The sequence below is a fragment of the Macaca thibetana genome, chromosome 8, assembly GCF_024542745.1.
Source record: "Macaca thibetana thibetana isolate TM-01 chromosome 8, ASM2454274v1, whole genome shotgun sequence".
Taxonomy (NCBI): Eukaryota; Metazoa; Chordata; class Mammalia; order Primates; family Cercopithecidae; genus Macaca; species Macaca thibetana.
Genome location: NC_065585.1, coordinates 32178164 through 32203566, shown reverse-complemented (window position 1 = coordinate 32203566; position 25403 = coordinate 32178164). Strand labels below are relative to the sequence as shown.

General features: G+C 30.4%; 1 protein-coding gene across 5 annotated transcripts in view; it reads right to left on the bottom strand.

The window, feature by feature from the left end:
- Positions 1-25403, bottom strand: part of CSMD3 (CUB and Sushi multiple domains 3) — a 1234985-nt gene that overhangs the window by 737124 nt on the left and 472458 nt on the right. For 2 of the 5 annotated variants that reach the window (XM_050802135.1, XM_050802136.1), the window contains exon 7: positions 19159-19470. The exons of the other annotated variants lie outside the window; for them this stretch is intronic. In XM_050802135.1, the coding sequence (XP_050658092.1) occupies positions 19159-19470 (312 nt within the window). The remainder of the gene's footprint in view (positions 1-19158; positions 19471-25403) is intronic. 5 annotated transcript variants of the gene reach the window in all.

The following is a 25403-nucleotide window of genomic DNA, read 5'->3' as shown; positions in this document are numbered from 1 at the left end:
AAATTTGCATTTTGTATTTTCTGGCATAATTCTAGATTTTTCTGTTGGAAACATGAATTATAAGTAGGAATCTACCTCTACTTTTCTCTGCATTATAAGATTTGACTTCGTAAGTGTTACATATAGATCTGAAGATTTCATGGTGATTTTAACAAGTCTGGATTTCAAAAAGAATAAAGAAAACTAAATGAAAAGATTATCAGACCAAAGGAGAAAACGGCAAAAGAATAAAATCCTACAGATCAAAGAGTTCAAAGTTGTAAATAATAAGTTACTAATACTGGGGGGAAGTGGCAGTGTGTGTAGAAGGGGACAGATTAACATGCCTACCTACAAGTACCTCGATTTAATTATTTGGTTGGGTAAGGTTTTTCCTGCTTCTAAAAGCACCTTAGTTTTCTCTTTTATAAGTTTTTTATATGTCAATTTATCTTGAATAATGATAAATCTATTTTTCTTAAATAAAAACTATAATAATTGTAATACAGATGCAGAAGATGAAAGTTGAGGAGAATATCCATCTTTGGACATGACAAAGTGTGAATTAATAACAAAATTTAAATTCACAAAAACTATAAAATATGTTAAACAGAAAACAAATACTTTAGCTGTTTATATTTTTAATAGAAAGAATAATATATATCTCCTAATGAATAAATTAAAGGATAAATCATGTATTAGTTATTTAATATTACAATATATGCCATAAAAATATAGCTTTCACCATCCATAAAAGATACATGGCATAAGTCTTGACTTGTCATCAAGTAATGAGTGCTTATGATGACCATATTTAACTTAGAAAATTAACCTGACTTTTTAACCTGATGCATTTCAGTAATAAGCATGTAAAATTTATTATAGAGTTAATGTTAAAATAAATAATGGTATTTTATATAGGTTAAGGAAAACGTTTAGACAGTGTGTCGTGTGGCAATTGCCTCCACTGTACGGTAAGCTCCTCAAAAAGGCAGAGAAAATATTTTGCTCTTGTCATATTTTTGTTTGATTGATTGTTTTGAGAATGAGTATAGCTCGGTCGCCCAGGCTGGAGTGCAGTGGCGCGATCTCGGCTCACTGGAACCTCCGTCCCCCGGATTCAGGCAGTTCCCCTGCTTCAGCCCCCCGAGTAGCTGGTATTACAGGCGTGTGCCACACCCGGCTAATTTTCGTACTTTTAGTAGAGACGGGATTTCGCCATGTTGGCCAGGCTGGTCTGAAACTCCTGTCAGGTGAACCGCCTGCCTTGGCCTCCCAAAGTGCTGGAAAACGGCATGAGCCGCCACGCCGGGTCCTGTTTTTTGTTTGTTTGTTTTTTGAGAAGGAGTCTTGCTCTGTTGCCCAGGCTAGAGTGCAGTGGCATGATATCGGCTCACTGCAACCTCCGCCTCCCAGGTTCAAGCAATTCTCCTGCTACAGGCACAAGTAGTTGGGGTTACAGGCACGCACCACCGTGCCCAGATCATTTTTGTATTTTAGTAGAGACAGGGTTTCACCATGTTGGCCACGCTGGTCTCGAACTCTTGACCTCAAATGATCCACCTGCCTCAGCCTCCCAAAGTGCATGTCATATTTGTATGAGTGCATGAATGAATATATACGATATTGTTAATTCTGAGTCTTTTAACTAAAGGTATTTTGTTGGGAGAATTCCCTTTATTGATCATGAACTACGATGGGAGGAAAGGAGAAAGTAATTTTAAAAAATGAACGCCCAAGATGAAGCATTTTCATTTGCAAATCTCAAGATGAAATACAGAAAAACTATGTATGCTGTAATAATTTTAGAAAGCATTAAATGCAAGATTGATAAGCATATGCACAATTCATTTTCTTTTCTTTCATATGCTAAACAATTTTCAATCATTTTTAAAAATTTTCATTACATTTTCGGTTTGACTTTTTTGCTTAGTGTAATAGAAATATTTTACAATACAGGAAAGGCCTGGCAGGGAAGAATATTAGGCCAGCAATCAAATCCCTCTTTATTTAGTTGTAAGCCCTGGACTCTAGCAAAACCACTTTGTTTTGTAACCTATATTAGTTTCAAGTCATGTAGTGGATTATCACTGTGGCGTCTTCCAGGTTCAAGATCAATATAAATTCAAAATTGCATTTAAAAACTTACGAAAAGAAAATGATATTGATTGAGTCTTACTTAAACCTCATCTAATTTTCATGTTAATCAGCTAAAGTCATTATTTGAAAAGATTTAAATTAAAATGTCTACTATAAAAATTAACCATATATTCACATATATAAATCATAGCTGGATTTTGTTTCCAATACCAACTTTTATGGTGTAACAGGCATTTGTCATTATGTTTTATGTTACAAAAACTTTCTAAGTGTAACTTGAGAACATGTGGTATTGGTGGGATAAGACAGATTGGAAAGTAGTATATGTAGTGTTGGTATTGGCCTTTAATGTTAGGAAATTGATCATATTAAATAGATGTAGTAGAAGGAAATTTAAGTATCAGTTGGAGATTTGGAAAAGGTAACCTTTAATTGGTCCTTTTATCACTGAGCTTCTATAACTTAAAGTCATAAAACATTTCCTGGCTTGAAGTTCCTTTAAAAATTGAATCCCTCATTACATAATTTCAAAAGTTACATAGCTGAAATATATTATTCTATTTCCTTGCTATGCATATATAGTGAAAATATGTGATAATGCAGAACATTTATCTTTGAAAAAGAAGAAACAGACATGTTTAGTATTAGTTAGCAGAACATTGTTTTAATTAGCAATAATTTGCTTTCATGTTTGCATGGGGCTCTCACAGAAGACAGTGGCATTTATTAAATGCTTTCAGAACATTCTGAAGCCCTCCTCATTTTCCACTTAGATTATATTCTAATACAATAATGAAGGTAAAATGAATGGAATACTCTAACCTTGTATTTATTTTATTTTTCCAAACTTGTAGTATTTATTTTAACAATAAAGTATCTTGGAAGTGTCAGTAGCTGTATTATAAATCTATAATTCAATCATATCGTAATTCTTTTAAAAAGGAAAATAATTTATTATGAACAAGTAAGTCACTAGTAGCTTGTTTATGTTTTTGTTTATTTTTGCTTCATTTTAACCTTTCTTTTCAAATGTACAATAATGCCTTTCTCCTCTTCTTTTGTACTGTGTTTGATGATACCTAGATGTGCGTTTCCCACTTTTTATTTTGAATTTATTAATTATAATCTTATCTTTCACTTTATAGTAAACTAATAAACTATACTACTAATAAAATAATTTCCTTTTAATGTTTTGGATATTGAAAATAACTAACATGTCTCTGTGTGTGTATTTGATTTTGAGAAAGTGACACATATCACTATCGACAGTACATTTATTTACATGAGTACTAAGACTAATCAGTCACTGACTAGGAAGTTAAAGTAATGTCAAAACACGGTGTGCTATTTTTGGCATTTCGCTTACTGGATTAGGAGTTAGCAGACCTATGTTCCGAGTCTATAAGACATGGGACATGTTGACTAACTTTGCTATTCAGTTCTAAGAGATGTAATTCTTAGCTATTTAGGAGTAGAATTTGGGCGAGAAGAAAGAAAGACTAATGTAATCAGAATTAGCAGTTCTATTTCAGAGATTTAAATGTGTAGGGGAGTTATAAAATTATTTAACTGTATAAAGATGACTTTTGTGTTGTTGGTTTATAAGTAAATAGTGGCTCTATGTTATATGTCAACAAGTACAAAAATTTCACTTTCTTTTTCTACATCCTGTACTAGCTTAACAAAACACTTTTCAGAACATACTTATCACAGAGACTGCTAATGATGACTTCTTTGATGTAATCCTTAGACAAAGAAAAATCAAGAAACTATACTGCTGCTAGACTGAAAACTAAACAATACTCCTGCAGTATCTCCTTTAACATCTTTCATATAAGGTTTACTACTGTATTAATAATACAAACTTCTGAGAAAGTAATATGACTTATAAATGTTTCTGTAGCATAATTTTTAAAAAAGTAACTAGAGGTATCCTGCAACAATTAGATAAGGTTTCTGGGTCACATAGGAAGAAGATATAATAGAAAACTCAGTGGCATAATATTAAGTAGCTCATGAATCTTTGTGAAAAATATTTTATTTCAAAATATGTTAAAAATAAATGAAGATAAACTTTGTATAACGAAAAGCAATGGCTATAATTTGATGAGAAATGTAGTAGCACAACTAAGTATTTTAAAAAGCACACAAAAAATAAAAATTAAAAAAAAAGTTCTTAAAGCACAGAAAAATTGATTGGTAGAGATAAACATACTAGGGATACACAAGATTTAAAATATTTTTAAATTCATAAATTATGGAATTGAACTAGTTAAGTTTATTAGGAAATAGTATATATTCATTTTTATATTTATTTAAAATCGTAATATACTCTCCATTTATAAAACCGTTAGAGATAAATAATATGGTTCAGAAAAGCCAATACATTTTTTTAAATCTTAAATTCCTAATTATGCCACAATGCTCATTTGTACATATCACTTACTCTTTCATGTATGATGTGTAAATATAAAATGTATGTGATGCTCAATTTTTAGGGTAAAGAAAATATATGATCATAATTTTACTATTGTGCTTAAATTAGATAATAAATTTAGAAATCAACATGTAGCAAGAATCTTTAATGTCAGTTATTTGTACTAACATTATTTACCATTCATAATATTAAGGTCTAGTCAGTCTCAGAAGCCATTCTGATTCATGATGCAATATACCAAAAATTTTTCAACTATTTTGTGTTTTTCACTACGTAGGGATGATATACAAAATAAATTATCTATGTTCTCTGAATTTCTAACTTAAATTTTACTTTTCTATTCAAAGTTAGAAACCTCTCCAAAACTTGGATCAAAATGGAAAATTTAGTAGAAATGTATAAAACCATATAAACACAATCATATTGATTATATGAATATTTATTTAACATATTTCAAGATTCTCCACTAACAAGATCATTTTCTATTTTGCAAAAGAAGATCCTGAAGCTACAAGGTCTCAGTGTTGAAATGAGGTTGACCTAGTTTCCAAATCTTTGGAATCTTATTTTTCAATCATTTTAGGCTAAGAAATAAGTGTAAATTTTTCACTTGGAAAACCAAACAGAGTGGTGAGTATGGAGAGGAGACATTGTGTTTTAATAAAACCAATTTGTTAATTTTCATAGGAATTAAGGATTGGATAAAGTTATTAATTCTTAGGAGACTGTGAACAGACTACATAGCTGGCTAAAAAATCATGTAACTAATCATTGCATAAAGACTCTAAAATTTGTATATGGGCTTTCTTTCTTCCTAGAAATGGAACAAATTCAGGAAACCATAACACTTATGCAGATAACAGCAGATGCACCCGCAATGCTTGGCGTAACAGGTCTTACAGTTATGGTATGCTGTAAAATGTCAGGATTATATGAAAAATGTGGAATTTTTTATATTCTCTTTAGGGATTTTTATAATTGGCAAAATAAAAGTCACCATATGGGAAGAGTTACCATTGGTATAGTTCACAGATACTTTTAACACTTTAAAACTGTCTGCCCTTAATTTAATTGTTTTTAATCTTTATTTTCTGACAGCTTCAAATTAAGTTTTTAAATTGTTTTTGGTTGTAGAGTTAATATCCACTAATTTATGCACTTTCTTGGGACTTTTTTATTTGATATATTATGTTCTCTAGAATACAAGTGATTTTCTGTTTTGTTTTGTTTCTAATTTGTATTTTCATTTCAAAAGTTAATTTTATCATAGATAATTTGATTATAAATCGTAACCAGAAAAATGATAACATTAATATTTTCTTACTCATGGTAAAATATTATTACATTAAATATTTGTTTTGCGCTTAACGTAAGAAATCACTTATGTATACTATAATGCCTTCTAAAATTAGATTAATTAAGAAAGAAGCAACTTTTTGAAAAACAGCAAAGTTAATGACTTTCTTCAGACTATGGACAGTGGCATATATTCTTCCACTATGAATTTCATTAGTGCATTGAATGATTTTATAAATTTACGAAAAAATTACATAAAAAAAAGAAGAAAATGAATTGCTTTAATAAATAACAACAGTCCGTCATCCCTGTGATTTCAGGTCATTATATTTTACTAAAGTTCACTAGAAATATTAATCAGTGCCTAGATTCTGTTTAAAATAAACATAGATGGGTTCTGATGGTTGTATCTAATGCAGTGTTTTATCGCTAATTTCATGGCTATTCAAAATGCCAACACACTCATCATACCCATCTATATTTTATATTTGCCTTTCCAGGTCCATTCTCCCTATTCTCCTTGTTCTCTGCCCAGAAGTTTGATCTGAATGGCTACATCCTTGCTACACAAATTGTGGCATTGCATTAGAAGCATTGGCGTCACCTGGGAGCTTGTTAGAAAAGCAGAATATAGCGCACCACTGAGAACAACTGAATTAGAATCTGCAGTTTAACAAGATCCCCAGGTGATTCTTCTTAACATTTAAACTTTTGAAGCACTAGACTCTATCAACAGACTCCTTTAACCTCTGGGGGATTCCAGCAGGAGGATGAAGGGAGGGAGGAAAGTAAGATCAGAATTTTTATTCCACAGGATTCCTTGCCATTGCAATTATTGGAGTTTGTTAGGACTCCTAATTAAAGGGCATTTGTCCTTTCATGCCAGGCTGCAATAAGTGACTTTGTCCAACATCTCACTCTCTTTATCCCAACAAGTTGGGAATCATGACAGCCCAGCTACTGCTACTATAGGTTACAACATGGTTCCTTGTAGTTTCTTTACATTGACTCATTTGGAAATAATCCTTTGTAAGTAAAACTTCCTCAAATTAGGCAACATTCTATTGTTTCTAAATGTACTCTGATGAATACACCACTGGTACATGGAAATTATTAGAGATGTAATTGAAATCTACATCTCAGATACTGCATTCAACATCATCTCTTAATTTATGACCACCATTGTACTTCAAAGGATAATATCTAGGTGGAATTACTGTTGGCTGTTGCTCATCATCCTACCATTGGTTGCTCAGTTTTTTCTTAGAAAATGTTTTGAAAATCTAGACAACACAACTGTGCTGTTTTCTAGCAATTATGTCTGTAAAAGACATAGAGATTCACAAATATAGAGTAGATAAACAGAAATTTAAATGAGTTGGCTGTATTGAAATTGAAGAGTAATTCTATTAAAAGTAAAACTGTCAAGAAAAAATATGGAGTTAATAGAAATCTGAGATGAGTTGAATGTTACACTTTACTTTTGTATAACTTACACATGAGAGCAATATGAATAGTGTTAAATCAAACTGTATATACTTGTATCCAGTATTCCATATCAATATGTCATTAAACTATGTATTCTTTTTTCCTAAGGAAATGAGCTACCTAAGACATTTAAAACTCTGTGCTAATCTTTTTAAAATAAATTTGTTCACATTTATCTTTAACTTACAGGATTTTTATATAGCCAGAGTATATTTTCTTCCTGCAAATGATCCAGAAAGGGGCAATATCACTTACTGGCTATGCATCTAAAGCATTAGGCACTCTATGTGTACTGTCTTATTGAAGTCACAAAATATCCATGTAAAATTATTGCCTCTTTTAAAAGATGTGGAAACAGAGAAGAGCTAAATTAATTGTCCAAGGTTATCAATATGTTGATAAAATATGGTCATTCATTTGACTCTAAAACATCAATACTATCATCTATACCACCTGACTATAGATAACATAATTCCATATATTCAATCATAACTCTCTCAAGTATGTGTCTTTGAAAACCGTAAATAGATGCAATTAGTGTACCTTATCCTAATTTATTCATTTTAATATAAAATTTTAAGTAATTGACAATATTTGACCCTAAATATGTTTACCTTAATAAGGCATAAAAGCTTTATTAACTGGATTTAATATTGAATGAAGACATCACTTATCTGATGATAGTGCCAAGTATAACCCCATGGCCTGGAGCCTCATAATACTTTGTTTTAAAGGTGTGAACAGATGAATTTAAAGGTGTAGAAAAAGCCAACTGCTTTTCAAATCAGTTGAAATTCAAATCATCATCTAGTCCTTTTAGTAAAATCATCTTTGGCTGCATTCGTTTCTAAAGGGAAAGTTCAGAAGAGTTGATGAGGCTTTTTTTTCCTCCCTTAATATAAGCCTCCTCAATGAAAAATTTCTAACATCTCTGGGCTCTGGATAAAATTAATCTATAAATTTCTGTCACTTTAGTTTCATTTGCTATTATGAGAAAATACCATTGGAAGAATAATTTAAATAAAGAAATATCAAGCATTAACAGTAAAAAGCAATAGTCCATGCTTTAGAATACAAATGATGTAATTGTGAAGAGAAAAATATCCTATGCAATGCACCCTAAACCTAACACCATGCTGTTTGCCATATATGAAGGTTCTGCTCTTCCTAAAATTGTAAAGATTAGTTGTGTGGTTTCACTCTGTGCACAGCAGGGTAACCATATGCTCTAGAAAACTACATGCAAGGAAAGCAGCTTGTTGCAAAAGTGGGTGAAAATGCCCTGAAATAATTCTGAACAAGATAAAAATGTCTCTACATAGGACCATTTCTTCATATTCCAAAAGGCAGAGGAGTCTGCTTTGGCATCAGCTTTGAGCACAAATAGAAAGTCTAGCCCCTTCAAAATATTTTAACAAAGAAAAAGATTTAAAAGTCACATACGTCACATTCACTGTGACCATCTCATTCACAGGTAAAACAAGCTCTGGTAACCATTTGGGGAAATCAGCTACACGCAAAACTGTTTCATCTCCGATCTTTAAAGTTAAGCTTTCCCTTTTGATCAATTCAGTACATATTATTATCTTTTCTTATTTGCTCATTCTATTAAAAATGAGAAATCGTGTGTTCATATGATAATAAGCTGACAAGATATCTGATCAATGGTTACAGGTGAACAAAACAAAGTGGTTGAAAATCTGAAAAAAAAAAAAAAAAAAGGTTTCCTTAAAGTACTACTCAAAGGAAATAAGAACATTGAGATCAGAAATTCTTAAAATCTTTACATAGGACTAACTCAAAAGCATGGCTTGAAGGGTAGCATTGGATAAAAATGTTAAAATGGTTACTTGCAGATTTGCCATTTGTGAATAAAATAAACTTTCATTGTTTAATATTGTCATTCAAGTCCTCAGACATTCTGAGTACTTTTATCTAATACATTTTAAAAGTGCATAAACCTGTTAACAAGTAAATTCTAACATTTTATTTTTTCTCTTCTTTCTTCTTAAAGACAACTTATTTAACAAAATGTAAAATAATTAAAAATATAAAAATGTATTCACTGTTATGAATGACATTGCTTTGACAATTTCAAAAATGTGATGAAATAAGGTAATGGATAGAAAATAAGGATGCTATTCAATAAATATGTATTTAAATCATAAACTGGTACATTTCTGAACATGTATTATTAAATAGCCATAGTTATAAACATTGAACACAACTTTCCATTAAGTAACATAGTTAGAGAAAAGTCAAGAGAACAATGGAAAAAGTAAACAAAAAGTATGGCAAGATATTGATAAAGCATACAATGATCAATATTTATATGTAATTCTTCACCCCAAATGTTGATATTCCCCTGTTTTATGTATTCACTTTACCAATGTCAAAGTTCTCACATCCAAAATAAATAAATAAAATGAATAAAATTAAGTAATTCTATAAGAATTCTATAAAACCAGATAATTTTTTTAAAGTTATAAATTCTAGAGTCTATTATTAGTTATGCTTTAAAGATGCTATTAAAATAAGTACATTAGTTAGTCTTATAAATAAAGACCTGGGAATTCAAGCAGACAAATATAATTTCACCATATATATAAAATAAGTAAACAATGCTTAAAGATGAACTCCTGAGAATTTTTGATTCGGCAATCAACTTTTGCATATTTTTCTTTTTTCTCTTTATTTTATTTTCTTCTTTTTTAAAATTAAATTTTTTTTTTTTTTTTTACTGTTTTACCTCCATCTATTAACCTTTCAGGGATTTGAAACATGGTAAGTAAAGAGAAACTAAACCCTGATGTTTTTTTCTCTTGTTATTTGATACATTGAAAAACAACCATTTTAAAGTATTGAATTTAGGGTAAAATTTAAAATTTAGAGCTAAAATTTGACTTGGTATTGATTTTCTTATTCATCTATTCCTTTATTGATCTTTCCAGTAAAACCATAATGAATGTCAATAGCTCAGCCATTCTTAAAGGTTGCCAAAACTAATTATTGTCATTAATATTGATTCAGAAAATCCATCTGCCTTAAAATATCCCTTCCAGTCATAAATTTCCCACCATTTGAGTCACTCTTATGGAATTAAAGTTTAGCTTTTACTATATTATCTGAGATAGTCTGTCAACATTGTTTTTATCCTAGTGGAAAACAAAAATCCTTTGAGGAATAGACAGTGTTGGGACTGTGTGATAAATGTTGTTCTCTCTCCATGATGATCATCTTCATCTAAGTTCTTGCTACTTAATGTGTGAGCAAACCTAGAGATCTGTTAGAAATGCGAAATCTCAGCTCCAACTCCAATTCCGTCAAGTCACAACCTGCATTTGAACAAGACTACTAGATGATTCATGTCCACAATGAAATTTGAGAAGCATACTATAAGACCTATATTCCACGTAACTATCAGCTGTTACTTGCACTTCTGTATATCTTACTGTTTTGTCTGATTGCACCTATTCACTTGAAATTTCTTCTTTAAATTCATGCTAAAGTGACTCCTTTAAAAATTACATTTGGTAATACATGTTCCCTGCTAAAGTCCACCAACGGTTTAGATAAAAATAAAGCTCATTTTTAAGGCCTAAAAGTCAAACGGTGTTTTTCCTACCTATATTTCCCACCTCATCTACCTTACTCTCCTCCTGGCGCATTGAGTACCAGAATTAGTGGGTTTTCTTTTTCTCAAGTTACAACTCAAGCTCTTTATAACTAACTGTTTTCTTTTCCTGGTGTGCTTTCTTCTCTGAGAAACTGCAAAGCATAACTCCAAGAGCGTCTTTGTCTCCTTTCTGTTATTTAAGTCTCAGTTTAAATTTTAACTCCCCAAAGAGGCCTTTCCTTACCATCCAAACTAAGGTAGGAATCCATCTATCTTACCATCAGACAATTATTTACTTGTCTATTGTCTTTTTCTTCCTCACTTGAATATAAGTTCAATAAAGCAGGGTCTACTAAGTTTTGTTCAATACTGTATACCCAGCAATTGGAAGACAGCTTGGCACTCAGTGGATATTTTGAGAGAGAAAAAAAATTAAAAGAAAAGAATATGGAACAGAAAAATGTGAAAAGAAATAAAGAGAAAAAAGAAAAACAGAAAGAAAAAAGAAAGAATATAGAAAAATGAGTGAATAAATAAATAGTAGAATGTGGTGGTGAAGAGAGTAAGAATAGCACTGTCATCTGTTGTTAGAAATAACACTGCCTAAAAGAACAGCTAGGACTGGACCTCCAAATAAAGAAGCTTTCAAATTTAAGGCACAAATGTGGGCATTGGGCCCAGAAAAAAAAAAAAAAAATGTACATGTGGCTGATTTCACTTTTAATGAGATAAGTACATTGCTAATCTCTAAATTCCTTGATGGTAGCATTGGCCACTTCTGTGTTTGTTTTCACATTGGCTATAAATAATCATTAAAATAAGTACATGTCAGCTCAACACCAGTAGGGAATATAAAGTGATGGCAAATACATTAATTAATACATAATATCTCTCTATAGAGTCATAGACTTTTAGGATTAAAAGGGACAGTAACAATCATATTATTAAGATACTCTTTGATGCTTTAGTCATTTTTAAATACCCACTTTGTCCATTACAATCTATGCTTGAATGACTTTGAGAATTCACTGCTTCCAGTAGAACACAATTTATATTTGAAAAAAAAAAAAAAAAACCTGAATGTTAGATCAGTCTTCTTTATAATAAACTGCTTTGCACTGTCTTATGGTTCCATACACTAAATTTTACAACCTATGCCAGAGGACAGATTTAATCTCTCTTACACAGAACAACATATCAAGCATTTGAAGCCAGTTTTACCTCATCCTTCCTCACATGCCATACTTGTTTTGTGGTAATTCTTTCTCTTATAATTGACCTATAATTTTTCTCTATAATCTAATCTCCAAACTTTTCCTTTGGGAATAGAGACTATACAACATACTTTTGAATTCATCACATGCTTAGTGAAAGATAAGATGTACAATAAAACCCTGATAACTGATTACTTGCTGAGCATACATTAGTATCCATAAAAATATATTTACATGACTACTCATAAACTAATTCCCTCATTGTTATAATGCTTATTAAGATTTTAGAAACAACATGTTTTAGATTTAGAAATTTATACTTTATAAAAGTCTTAATAGAATATTTGAAAATAGTGTAAGTTTCTTGCAAACACTTGAAAACACTTAAAATATATTTTATGCATAATAATATAGCCTATTAGTGATGAGCACGTAATAGGCACCTAAAAATTGCTGCTTTCACACAATGCAGTTTTTGAGGTAGAAGAGTGTTACACCAGTTATTGAATCAAATTTGTTACATAGTAATCTTAACTTCTGACATAAACTGGCAATTTAATGTGAATATTAAATGTGTATAATCGTTTGCTGTTTTCTTATTTTTGTTGAGCCTTATAAATATTCAGATGAGCTTACTTGAAAACAATATAAATTACAGTAATAATAAAAAATTGCTGCTTCTTTGGATTAAAAGTGGTCACCTAAAATAAATGTTTTATGCTGAATTAACTGTTCTTACCTTAAACTTAAGAATAATAAATAATGTACTTATTTAAAAACTGTTAGAGTTTCTTTTAGGCTCTAGTTTTGCAGGAGAAAAGTCTATATCATATTCAATCTCAATTCAACATAATTTCATGTAACTTTATTAATCAAAGTAATATTCCACTGATATGGTCATTAGCATTAAATGTACTGTGGCATAACTGAGTATACTATGTCAAAACAAACAGTAGTAATGTCTATAAAAGCCCCATAACACACATTTAATTCTGTAAGATGTTGTAGTTATCTAAGTTAAATTCCCATTGGGAAGTCCAATAAAAATAATTAATAATTATTATATGTGTATATGAAAACATTCCCAGAAGAATATATCCAAATTTTGTACTTAAAAACAGCAACTATCAAGACTGTTTTCTAACAGCTGACAGAACTTGTCCACATATTGAAAAAATAATAGTAGAAATATAATTCTACTAAAGTCTCCAAGAAAAGCAATGCTAAAGTAAAATAGGGTGGATTAAACACATCTTAATTATTATTTAACATAATAAAATATGACAAATAACTCCTTGAGACAAGATACCCAATTGTGCTTATAATCTATGTTATTTCAACTTTAACATCACTTAGTGAAAGACCACATATCAGACACTAAATGAATCTTGAATGAATCAATACTAGTCTAGGACTATCAATACTAGTCTAAGACTGGATTTTTATACGGTCTCTGCCAGGCCATAATTTTCTCTACAAAATAATGATATTGTACTAGATGATCTGTAAGTTCCCATCTAATTCTAAAATAGATAATTCTGGAAACACAAGAAAATTTACTTATCATTTCTAAAATCATATCATTACATAGGTTTTGCTATTTTCAAGTCAACGTTAGGTAAATTCTTTAAGTCTATAAAATCAAGCTTTAGAGTTTAGGGATTATTGAAAAAGATTTTTAAGTTAAATATTAAATGATATCAAAAGAGATCTTATAGCTAAGGCAGCAAATTATTCTGATGAATTTACAAATGTCACTAGATATATGTTATCTAATTTTAAACATCTGGATATTTTGTAAATAAAAAGTCAATTATTTTTAAGCTTACTTATCTTAATGTGTATCTTCCGTCAAATGTAAACAATTTATTTATTTTTGTTACAGGCTATTCTGCCTAAATACCCACTCAAACCATTTTCAATGAGTCTTAGTAACATAAATATAATCTACTAGTTTCAAATATTTATTCATTTTTCTTCCTTTTTTTTTTTTTTTTTTTTTTTTTTTTTTTTGAGACAGAGTCTCGCTCTGTCGCCCAGGCTGAAGTGCAGTGGCCGGATCTCGGCTCACTGGAAGCTCTGCCTCCCGGGTTCACGCCATTCTCCTGCCTCAGCCTCCTGAGTAGCTGAGACTACAGGCGCCCGCCACCACACCCAGCTAATTTTTTTGTATTTTTATTAGAGACGGGGTTTCACCGTGTTCGCCAGGATGGTCTCGATCTCCTGACCTCGTGATCCACCCACCCTGGCCTCCCAAAGTGTTGAGATTACAGGCGTGAGCGAGCCACCACGCCTGGCCTCATCTCTCAATAATTAGTTCAAATATTCTCTGAGCAGCGCTCTTTGATTCATATTTAGAGGTTGTTAGTCCCTCTACTGTAATTCAGTAACATTCTAAAAGTGCTGCTATGCAACTGTTTCTCATAATAAATTTGTGATTATTCTTTTTATTTAAAGTTATGTAGACTGTTCTATGGCATAGATTGTATTGTTCATTCTCATATACCTGCTATCCAGTACAATGTCATGCACATCACAAGAGTCAATACGTATTTTGTGAATAAAATGAAAATAACAACCATCTTATGATGCAGGTGTTCTTAGCTAGAGTTGTGACTTTGGGAATTGAACTTACTGCTCAAGATCATAAAGCTAACAAGGAGCAAAGTATAGCCTCAGCCTAGTTCTTTGACCAAAACTCAAAGTTAATAGTAAGCATTTTTTTTTTAATCTTTCCATTGGGAGAAAATACCTAAGACTTTAAGGCACTTCTGATCATTACTATGTTTAATGCTTATAATAACCCTGATGTAATATTATGATACTACAAAAACTACTTTGCAAATATAAAAATTGAGGTATAATTGTTCATTTGACCTGAACAAACTCTCACACATAGTAGTTGGCAAAGGTGGACTAAAATTCAGTCAATAAATATTAAATTCTCATTTTGAGGACTATTGGACACATATACAGCAAAGTGTGGTGTGGTGTTAATATGCATTTTTAAGAGATCTAAACCAACATTATTTATTTTCTTTCTCTTTTGCTTCTTTTTATCTCAATGTACAAAGAATCTTCAAATGGAGGAGACTGGAAATAATTTTCTGTTACTGAGAAAAAGTAGAACCTTAAAAAATTAAGATAATTTAAATTATTGATGTTTTAACTATAATACAATAGGAAAATTAATTGGAATGGTACCCTATAAAGAACTGAAAATACATTTGAGAAATATTTCAAGTTTTTCCAGATTATTCATTAATTTTACAGTTGTTATTTAAATAAAATAGTTATAGTGATTGACTCTATACACATGAAGTACAAAATACTGTGTCTAATCCATGTTTTCTATGTGTTTATAATAATATTGATGTCAATTATTAATATATGCCCCAGTTTATAAAAACAGATAAATTGGGAACCATTAATGATCAAAAGACATTTTAAAACTGAAAGTTTAACTGTAATGTGAATTAAAAAATTAAAAATATTAAATTATTATGTACTGCAAAATAGCATGAACTTGCAGACATCGAATGGACCTATGCTATAGTAATCTCTTATATTTCTGTTTTACACTGTAATTAACTTTAGCAAAATAATATCCATTAGAATATTTTTCATAGGACATTTTTGACTTTATAATTTTCTAATGGTTAATTATAAAATTATTTTGATTTTATAATTGTTCAGGGGCTATAAGCAAAGCCTTTATATCCAGTTCCATTTTGTGAATTTTGAACTACTAATACAATAAAAGTAATATATTATTATGGATTAATGACGATATTGTTGCCTTTATTTTTAAAAAGCTGGCATAACTGTGACAAAATGTAGTTACCTTTAACACTGAAATATGTAGAGATTTCATTATTTTGAAGAAGGTAATTTCAAGCCTTTAATTTAAGTGAATTTTCTAGCAAGTGAAATTGTAAATACTTATTCATTAGTTTGACAACTATTTTTTAAAAATATCTATTGGTCAGAAACTGTACTAAGTACTGAAAATGCAGCATGAATAAAACGCATCCATTCCTTGTTCTCAGACAGTTTAAATATTACAGGAAAAGTTATACAGCTGATGATTACAAATGCCTTTTATAACAATGGCAAGTTATAAGAAGAATACCTAACCTTCCTAGAGGTAACAATTTAAGCTACATCTTGGAAAGGAAATTAGAATTATGTGGTTAAAAGGAACAAGGATTAGATTCTCAGAGTACCTTTAGGGAGAAAAGAATAGTGTTTGACTAATTAAAATAAATTGTGTTTTGCAAAATAATAGAGTGATTGTGAGAGTTACATGAGATGAATTTGGAAATATGGAAAAAACCCAGATCATGTAGTTTCCTGTGGGTCCTCACCAAGTCTCTACTTTACTCTTAAAGGCATTGAGAAATCACTGAAAGCTTTAAAAGAGTCGAGTTAGATGACTGGATTTTTATTTATAAAAGTTCATTTTAACTACATTGTGGATAATAGATTAGAGGAGTACAATTTTTTTTTCTGAAATATCTAAAAAAAATAGTTTTGGGTTGTTTACCAACTTATTGAAAAAGTAACTTAAAAGGCTCACTCTCTGCATACACACTATAACTTCTTTAGTACTTTGATCAGAATTCATTTTACAAAATCTATCTTGTACAACTAGAATGGGTTTCTCTATGTCCTCGACTCTATTGCAGTGTCCCGCAGGAACGGGTCATGCATTATTTATCTTTATTTCCTCTAGAACAGAATCTGGTACTGAGTAAAGATTTTAGTCATTGTGTCTGAGCCAAAATTATTATTTTCAAAATAATACTGGTTTGATGTCAGCCATTTCCAGTTTAGAAATTTGGACCTGCTGGTAATCAAGTCTTAGAAGATAGTTTCATAACTAAGGGCATAGCTATATTTTGAGAACTTTAGTAAACCCTAAGCAATAGAATAATAGGTTTCCTCTACTGTTAACACTGATATTTTTGCCCATAATACTAAGAGATTGTGTCTAGAGTGTAATAGATAAGTAGCAAACCAAAATCACTGAAATAGTAGTGAGAAGAAGAAACAGAAGAACCAATTTGAATTAAAAGAGATAGGTGATAAAAGTGTAACAATTTAAGTCACTGTCAACAATGATGAATATATTAAAAATGTGTTCCATATAATGTTTTACATCTAATTTAAAAAATAAATGAGGAATACATTTCCAAGGTACATGGCATCACTGAATGCATATTAAATTCAAAATCACCATTTTGTAAAGAATATGGGGAAAGGTAAAACAGGTATCAATCTCTCAAACAGCGCTAGGAGCTTATGATAACAACGGGGAAAGTTTGAGCACTGATTTGGAATCTACCCAGGAAGTACTCTTGATGCTTAATTAAAATTTACTTGAAGAAACTTAAAAATTTTATATGGAACCATTTTAAAATTATTTAATTTAATTTAATAGTTGACTATCACCTTTTCTATTTTCAGTCTGAATTATTTTTCCAAGTTATATAAAATTTTAATTTTTAACCACAAAGTGTCTCACACCACTTGATAGCAAACTTTGGCTAAAGCAGAAATAGTATTATTAGTTGGTTTTACGATAAACTTATGTCAGAAATTATCCTCCTTCTATATGATGGGTAATAATAATTTCCAGGTAGCCTACCAATATTAGCTCGTGAAGTTTTCCAAAGAGAATGAAAAAATAGTTTTTAACATTTTAATATAATTTTACCTACTTAAATTTTCTAGTAATAAGACAAAAACTGTTTACTTGATTGTGCAAATCAAAATTTTAACACGGTCCCTATATTCTTATGAACGAATATTTATAATAGGAAAGTGAATACGGAATCAAGGTGATATTGATTTAATCTTTTTGAGAAGACTATTACCAGTTAAAAATTCATTTTAGAATGTGCCTCGTTAAAGAGAATCAAAGTAAGTACTTTCAGTACAAATTCTAATGGAAACAAACTTCTGAGATATTTTTGTATGATTTTCAATTAATGTATGTAAAGATGTCTTGATTTCTATCCTTCTTGTGCTCTAAGTATTGAATGGCTCCCCATTACTTAAATCATGGTCTGTATAAACCATTCCTAATCACACTACAAAAACCATAGTCAGTTTAGAGAAAATATTTTGATATCTTTGAAATGTAGCAGATATTTTATACATGAAATATGTTCAATTAATGTTCTTACTGATACATATATTGATATAATTAAAGACCTTTTATTCTTTTACACTACATTGAATTTTTTTCCTAAACTTCTCTATGACACTTGCCACCAAGAAACAGAAAAACGTGTTTTCTAGACTTCTTTATTTTATAAAAGGTAGGCTTATATTAATTGAGTAGAAAATTACCAATGTATGATGTGGTTTTATGTCATTTTTCTCTAAAAATAAATTTGACACTTAAAGACTACTTAAATTTTGGAGCCATAATATCAATGAATAGCTGTTACCTTTTCAAAATGGAAATCTTTCAATGCAATCATACGGGTCAAGCAAAGAATAAGCTATGTAAAATGATCACCAGACATAGCGTTTCTATGTTTCCCAATCAAACTGTACATATTCTCAAGTACTAACTAACATTTGCATAACATAAAAATATCATGCAAACGCCAAAAATTACTACATGGGATAAATCATCTATGGGTAAATATATGCACTTACTAATCAAAACTGGCTACTTTATTTTCCTGTTTCATGAACATCATAACTGGTATGGAATAATAATAGGTATTTTGTATTTGTTTTTACTGTCCTGTTTATGAATTATGTCTGTTCAAATTTTTCCCCCTCCCTCTCCAACATTTGCATTGACTTTGACTTATTTTTAAATTTCAATTTCTATGCTTTCAAATTATTCCAGTTTTCGGTGTTACTATCCGTATTTTTCAGCTACTGCAAACTTTTTCTTTTGCTTTCTACATCTTGGCTCTCTTTCCACTCATTCTCTAATTAGAATCATTACCAAAATATAGCTTTGGCTGTAACTAAATGGGCACAAGTAAAATAACATCCAATACCTCTATGAGTAACAACTGCAAGCTCTTTAGTTCTTTCTATCTGTTCAGCATGTCTTGGTCTTCTCCTGGTACTTTGTGTATCTGCTTGATGAGGAGAGAGCCCGTCCTTGGACGTGTTGGGGTCCAGACCTGAATTTCTGAGACTTGTAACTTGCACTCGCTGTTCCTCGGAAAGTCTATGGATGGTGACAGCTGTAACACTGGATACAGTAACATCTGCAGGTGTGCTAGCAACAGCAAGAGCACCAGTGGTAGTCCTGTTATGCTCCTCTAACTCACCAGTGGAGGTAGTGTGGGTCAATGTAGAAGAACCTGTGGGACACAGTAGCACTAGATGCTAACTTTTTCTTTTTAAATTTTGTTTATTTTTTCTGATAAGTTTAATCAGTCATATTCTCTTCTATTACCTTAAGGATAATCAACATGAAGAGGCAAAACACAAACACGCCAGTAAATTGTGAAGCACACTAGATCTGTTGGTTTGTTTGTATCAACCATTCTATGGATAGATATACACACAAAATACACCACATTTTAACTGTAATACATTGAAGGGAGCAGGTAAAAGAATAAACCCTTTATGTGGCCCTGAATCAATCTTCTAAAAAAAATCTACAGATGAATTTCAGCAACAAATGCCTGGCAAGTGTCAGGTTTTGATGGAATGGGTAACTAGGTAACCACACTTTTCTCAAAAGTATGCTTTGAATAGTCTGCCATATCTCTTCAGAAATTCTGGGAAAAACATCAAAATTTTGTATTTTAAGACAAGCAAGTGAAGAAAAGAGAATTTAAAATCAAAGCCAAAATGAAAACAAATGATGGGAAAAAATGAGACACTAAAATAACCACTATATGACAATGTCTTTCTTAACCTCATTTGTCGTGAGCTCTCTAAGTACCTTAGAATTTACTGAGTTTTTAAAAATCAGTTAATAAGTTTTACTATTTTTACATAATGTTTTAGTTTAACCAATTCTGAACTAAATAAAATTAAGCAAATTATTTAATTTAGAAGTGGTTGAAAATTAACTATTAGTAAACATCATGGAACTTTAATTCATACACACTAGTTGTAACTATTGGTTGGGAATTTCTAAATATCTCATAAGCATTCCATAGTGTATATATATGTGCATGTGTATATAATATTACCACATTTTTATTCTAATTAAAGATTTTTTAATAATTTAAAAGTGTGTATTCAAAGTGTCAAACTAGGGTTTGCTTTTTCATTTTACTTTTTTTTTTTTAAGGTTGTTCTTAGTGGTTCATAATACTTATATAATGAAAAAAGTAACTTTATAAAAGAAGCATAAAATAGAATGGGGGTATATTTAAAAGGACCTTGACAACTAAAGTCCTTAACAGCAACAACAGCAACAACAAAAATTATTGAATTTTGGAGTTGCAGCTACTAATTAGGAATCATAGTCAGATCCCGGTTGGAAAACTTCTGAATATTTTCTTTTTTTTTTTTTTTTTTTTTTTTTTTTTGAGACGGAGTCTTGCTCTGTCGCCCAGGCTGGAGTGCAGTGGCCGGATCTCAGCTCACTGCAAGCTCTGCCTCCCGGGTTTACGCCATTCTCCTGCCTCGGCCTCCCGAGTAGCTGGGACTACAGGCGCCCGCCACCTCGCCCGGCTAGTTTTTTTTTTGTATTTTTTAGTAGAGACGGGGTTTCACCGTGTTCGCCAGGATGGTCTCGATCTCCTGACCTCGTGATCCGCCCGCCTCGGCCTCGCAAAGTGCTGGGATTACAGGCTTGAGCCACCGCGCCCGGCCTACTTCTGAATATTTTCTAAAGCCAATGAGTGGTATATGTTTTTATACATTTTTCTTCTCAACATTTCAAAATTCTGTTACCAATGTTTAATTAGCTATTTTAGATAAAAATGCATAGGGATATTTTAACCATTCTGAAAGAGTAAATAAAAGCAGTGTCAATATGGTTTGAGAATACTCTGCCTTTCTTTTTTTTTTTTTTTCCTCTTCTGCTGTAGGCAGGTGATTAGTAGCACTAATAATTCTGCTTTCTGCCTTAAATTCAAAAAGGAAGAAAGGAAGTCAAACCTGGAGCCCCTCATGCATAGGCAAACAGAAAAGCCCATTTCCGCCCCTAATTCTTCCAGGTTGAGTCATCATATCTGAATTTGATGTAGAAATTCAGAAGTACTAAATGATTATTGTATTTTGAAAGAGCCAAAAGTAAATAAGGTATGATGATTATCAAATTATTTTAAATATTTTAATATGTTTTTAAGCATGAATCAGAAAGCTTCTATTCAGTATTTATCCAAGTTGTTTTGTGAATAACCTATTTCATAGATCAGAATCTATGAAGTTCACACTGGTTATATAAATCAGACTGCAATATTTAGTCAGTTAATATTTGATAATAATTTTTAATCGCATAGTTAAGCAATAACTATGCTTGCACTATTAAAATACAGTAATTGAACTCATGGTAAACTGTACATTTGTGATGCACAGTTTCATACATACATCACGATGAGCTCATGTGCTCATTACTATGAAACTTGATCCATATTACTCGCCTAGAGAGTTTAATTGAGCCTTTTATTTTTGAGAGGAATGTGAAGTCAGAGTAAAAACTAATACTTTAATATTTTTATAAACTCATCATAATTTCCCAACTTTCAGGTTTAATTTTAATAAAAGAAACTATTAACTATAAACATATGTTGGTAATTATAAGATAAATTTATGAGAAATAATGGAATTTATACTATGTCACATGTCTGAGCATGCCTACCTTTACGAAAGGGATGGATTAAATTATCATATTCCATCAGATTCTTTATGATTAATCTCAAATAATCTCTTGAATTTGAGTCAATAAATCTGAGATAATCCTTATGAACAGGCGTAGGGGGCTTAGGCTGCTTCTCTAATCACTCAAGACCTGCAGACCAAATCCAGACACCCACTTTCTTGAAGACTTCGGGGGACAAACACAGTTCCAGACCAAATTTTGGAATTAGAACTGGTCTTTGGTAATGTCTAGACCCAGGGTTTTCTAGCAGTTCCAATCTTAAAATATTTAGCATAAGAGCTATACTTCCCACCAACAGTGATGATGATTCTGTAGTATTCCCTTAACCTAAATGCAGGACAGTGTTTAAGGCTGAAATAAAGCATTAAACCTCAGAATTTATTTAATAATCATAATCTAACCAGATATGTATTCCAACCAGGTATTTTACTAAACAGTTCTTATGTTTTACTTATATAGTGTGTTCATATTCTTTCCACACCATACTGGGATGCAAGCTTCCTGAAGGCTAAAATTTTTGTATATTGATTTCACTGATGAATCCCTAGCTCCTAGAACATTGCCTGGCACATAGTAGATGCTCGAGAAACATTTATCAGGCAAAATAATAAATAAAGAATGAATTCAATAGGACTAAAATCAAATTAGCAATAATAAAAAGATACATTTCACAAATGGAATATGATTATAATTTTTGCCATGCAAAAGTCACACTTCAAGCAGTGACAAGAATGAAGAGCAATTTCAAAGCAGGGGAAACATAAAATTTTGGTTTTAACTTTCAAAAACATCACTTTGAAAAAGTGTGGAATCTGAACATTAAGTTGCATAAGTAATAATTACTTCAAAATTTTTGTTATTATTTCCCAAACAAAAGTTTAGTCTGTTAGTATAAAATAGATTTATGTAGAATATTCAAAATTGTGTAGAATTAAAAGGGGATATATCTCATGCTTACAGAAAGTATAAATGCATCTAAACTTAGTTAGATGTGCTTGATACATACAGTGGAACTATAAAGAAGTAACACTGATTTCCTTTTTAAGGTAATAAAGTCATCCATTACCATAAAGTTATGTCATATATTGCATTTACCATTTTATTTTAATATAAACGATTTGAAATACTGATATTGGTAATATTTTAAATTGGTGTGTATGAAACACGGACTTTTAAATTGTCAAAATTCACCACTTAACAGTTTTAAATTACTCAAAATTTTTGCGTACACAACTATTTTATTAAGTAATTGCCAATGCTGGAAAAAGCCTTAGAATTATGTATAGCAATAATTCAATATTAAATATACACATAGCTATCTAATGTTAAAATGATATTTTACTTTCATTTATGAAAAAATTAAGTATGCTATACAATTATGTAAGCATTTTCTGATAGCACAGTTAAATGTATATATTACAAGACATAAAACTCAAAGGAAGAAAATGTACATTCAGAAAGCTCATTCTTCATTTGACATCAAATGATATATACAAGGTGTAGTTTATCACAATTAGATTATCCTGTCATTAAGTTACTTGAGAAAAATTTAAAAATAAGATGTTCACAATATGAAAACATACCTGAAATATAATTTTAATAATACTATTTAACAAAACATTCCTGAACTAACAAAAATAAAATAAAAATGATTTACATATATAAACATGCTTCACTATGTCATAACTAGATGTCATCTTTGAAATTATGATGATGGAAAATCACGTTACACATGTAAGTTGGAAATTTTATTTAATAGTAATGCTACAATGTGAAATTTGAAACTTTATTATGTGTTTTCAAAAATTATTTGAAAGTTATTAATTTTAACAAAATATGTACCAAATAATACCTCATGATAGAATTTGAACTTTGATGAAATTTTGATTAAATGTTTTGTCCTATAGTTTTACAATTTTATGTTGTTTCTTTGTAATTATTTTCTAACTCATTACCAAAATAAAAAGCAGAATATATTGCTAGAGATATGCGTGGATGACCCAAAATATATAAGAACATGTAAAAATAACTGCATATTCAAAGAAGTTTCTAGGTACTTATGTTTAGTACATTACTGTATGTAAATTAGTTTAATATATTCTGTTCCTTTAATTTTAGTGTTTCATATGAAACATTTGAATGGAAATTTAACAAAATAGTAATAATTTTGTGACACTGTGATATGTAATAAAGTAAAATGCCATAAATGTTTAACATTAAAACATCCAAAATAAAAACTATGTATACACAAATAACACCAACATAAAGTCTAAGTACTATGACTAATTTGATTCAAGCCATCATCTGGATAGTCATTAGCATATGTAATTCAATGTTTGTTATATTTTTTCTTCTTTTCTTTAATATGACTTCTGTGAAACTTATAGGAAAACATACCAATAAATGAGGACACTTGTAAACTAATTGAATATGAGGGTATAAAGTGAAACAAAGCTCTGATTTGTTACATTTTTAAAAATTCACAGTTTTCATTAAGCATATGCTAGCTGCGAAAATAATTGAAATATTTTGCATTTTAAAAAGTGTTAATTTCAGTATTTTAAAATCTGGCTACCCTAGTATTCAATAGTTTAAACTGGTAGATGGGTGCAAACTATGAATATGGAATTTAGAAAAGAGATGGATTAACTGGAAGTAGCCCTTAAAACTGTAGGAGAAATAGAAATGTTTTACCTTTGATTAATTGTTATTAAGTATAAAATTATCTTTCTGACTAGGAGAATTTTAAGTGAATCCCGGAAAATAACTAGTTTATAATTTTCAAAAAATATATATCTATATTGGTCTTACAAAATTTGATCTCAAATCAAAATGCTGTATTTATGTTGAAACTTCATAAGATTAAAATCTTAAAATATATTACTCAATAATACAATATAGTCTAGATTGTAAGAGGCATATTTAAGAAAAAAACTACAGCAATTAAACTATGAAATGACAATGCAAAATTGGCTGTCACTTGTGCCCAGATTTCTGAGAGGTTAAAGTAAAAAGAAGTTCATCTTAGTGATGTAAGAAAAAATTCAGTAATTCATGTAACAGGTTTTCTAAGATTAAGGATAAATAAATGGGTAAATACTAATTTAAAAATATAATTGAGTTTAAATACATATAACCTTTCTGATTTTACTGACATATTGATATATGTTTATTTTTATGTTATATATTTTATTCAAGTTTATAATCATTAAACAGGAAACCAGTATTAAATTTTGCATTTGGATTTGCTGTCATTTATCATATACAAGTGGCCTTGATGATATAATATGCAAAATGAATGAATAAATAAATAATATATTTGCAATTAAATCTGAAACTGATGATAGTAAAATTTGTCAGTAAATGTCATGGTACATCTACTAAAATCACTTTGTGACTAAATTAATGATTGTAAAACAAATATTAACGAATTATACACTATCCCACAAT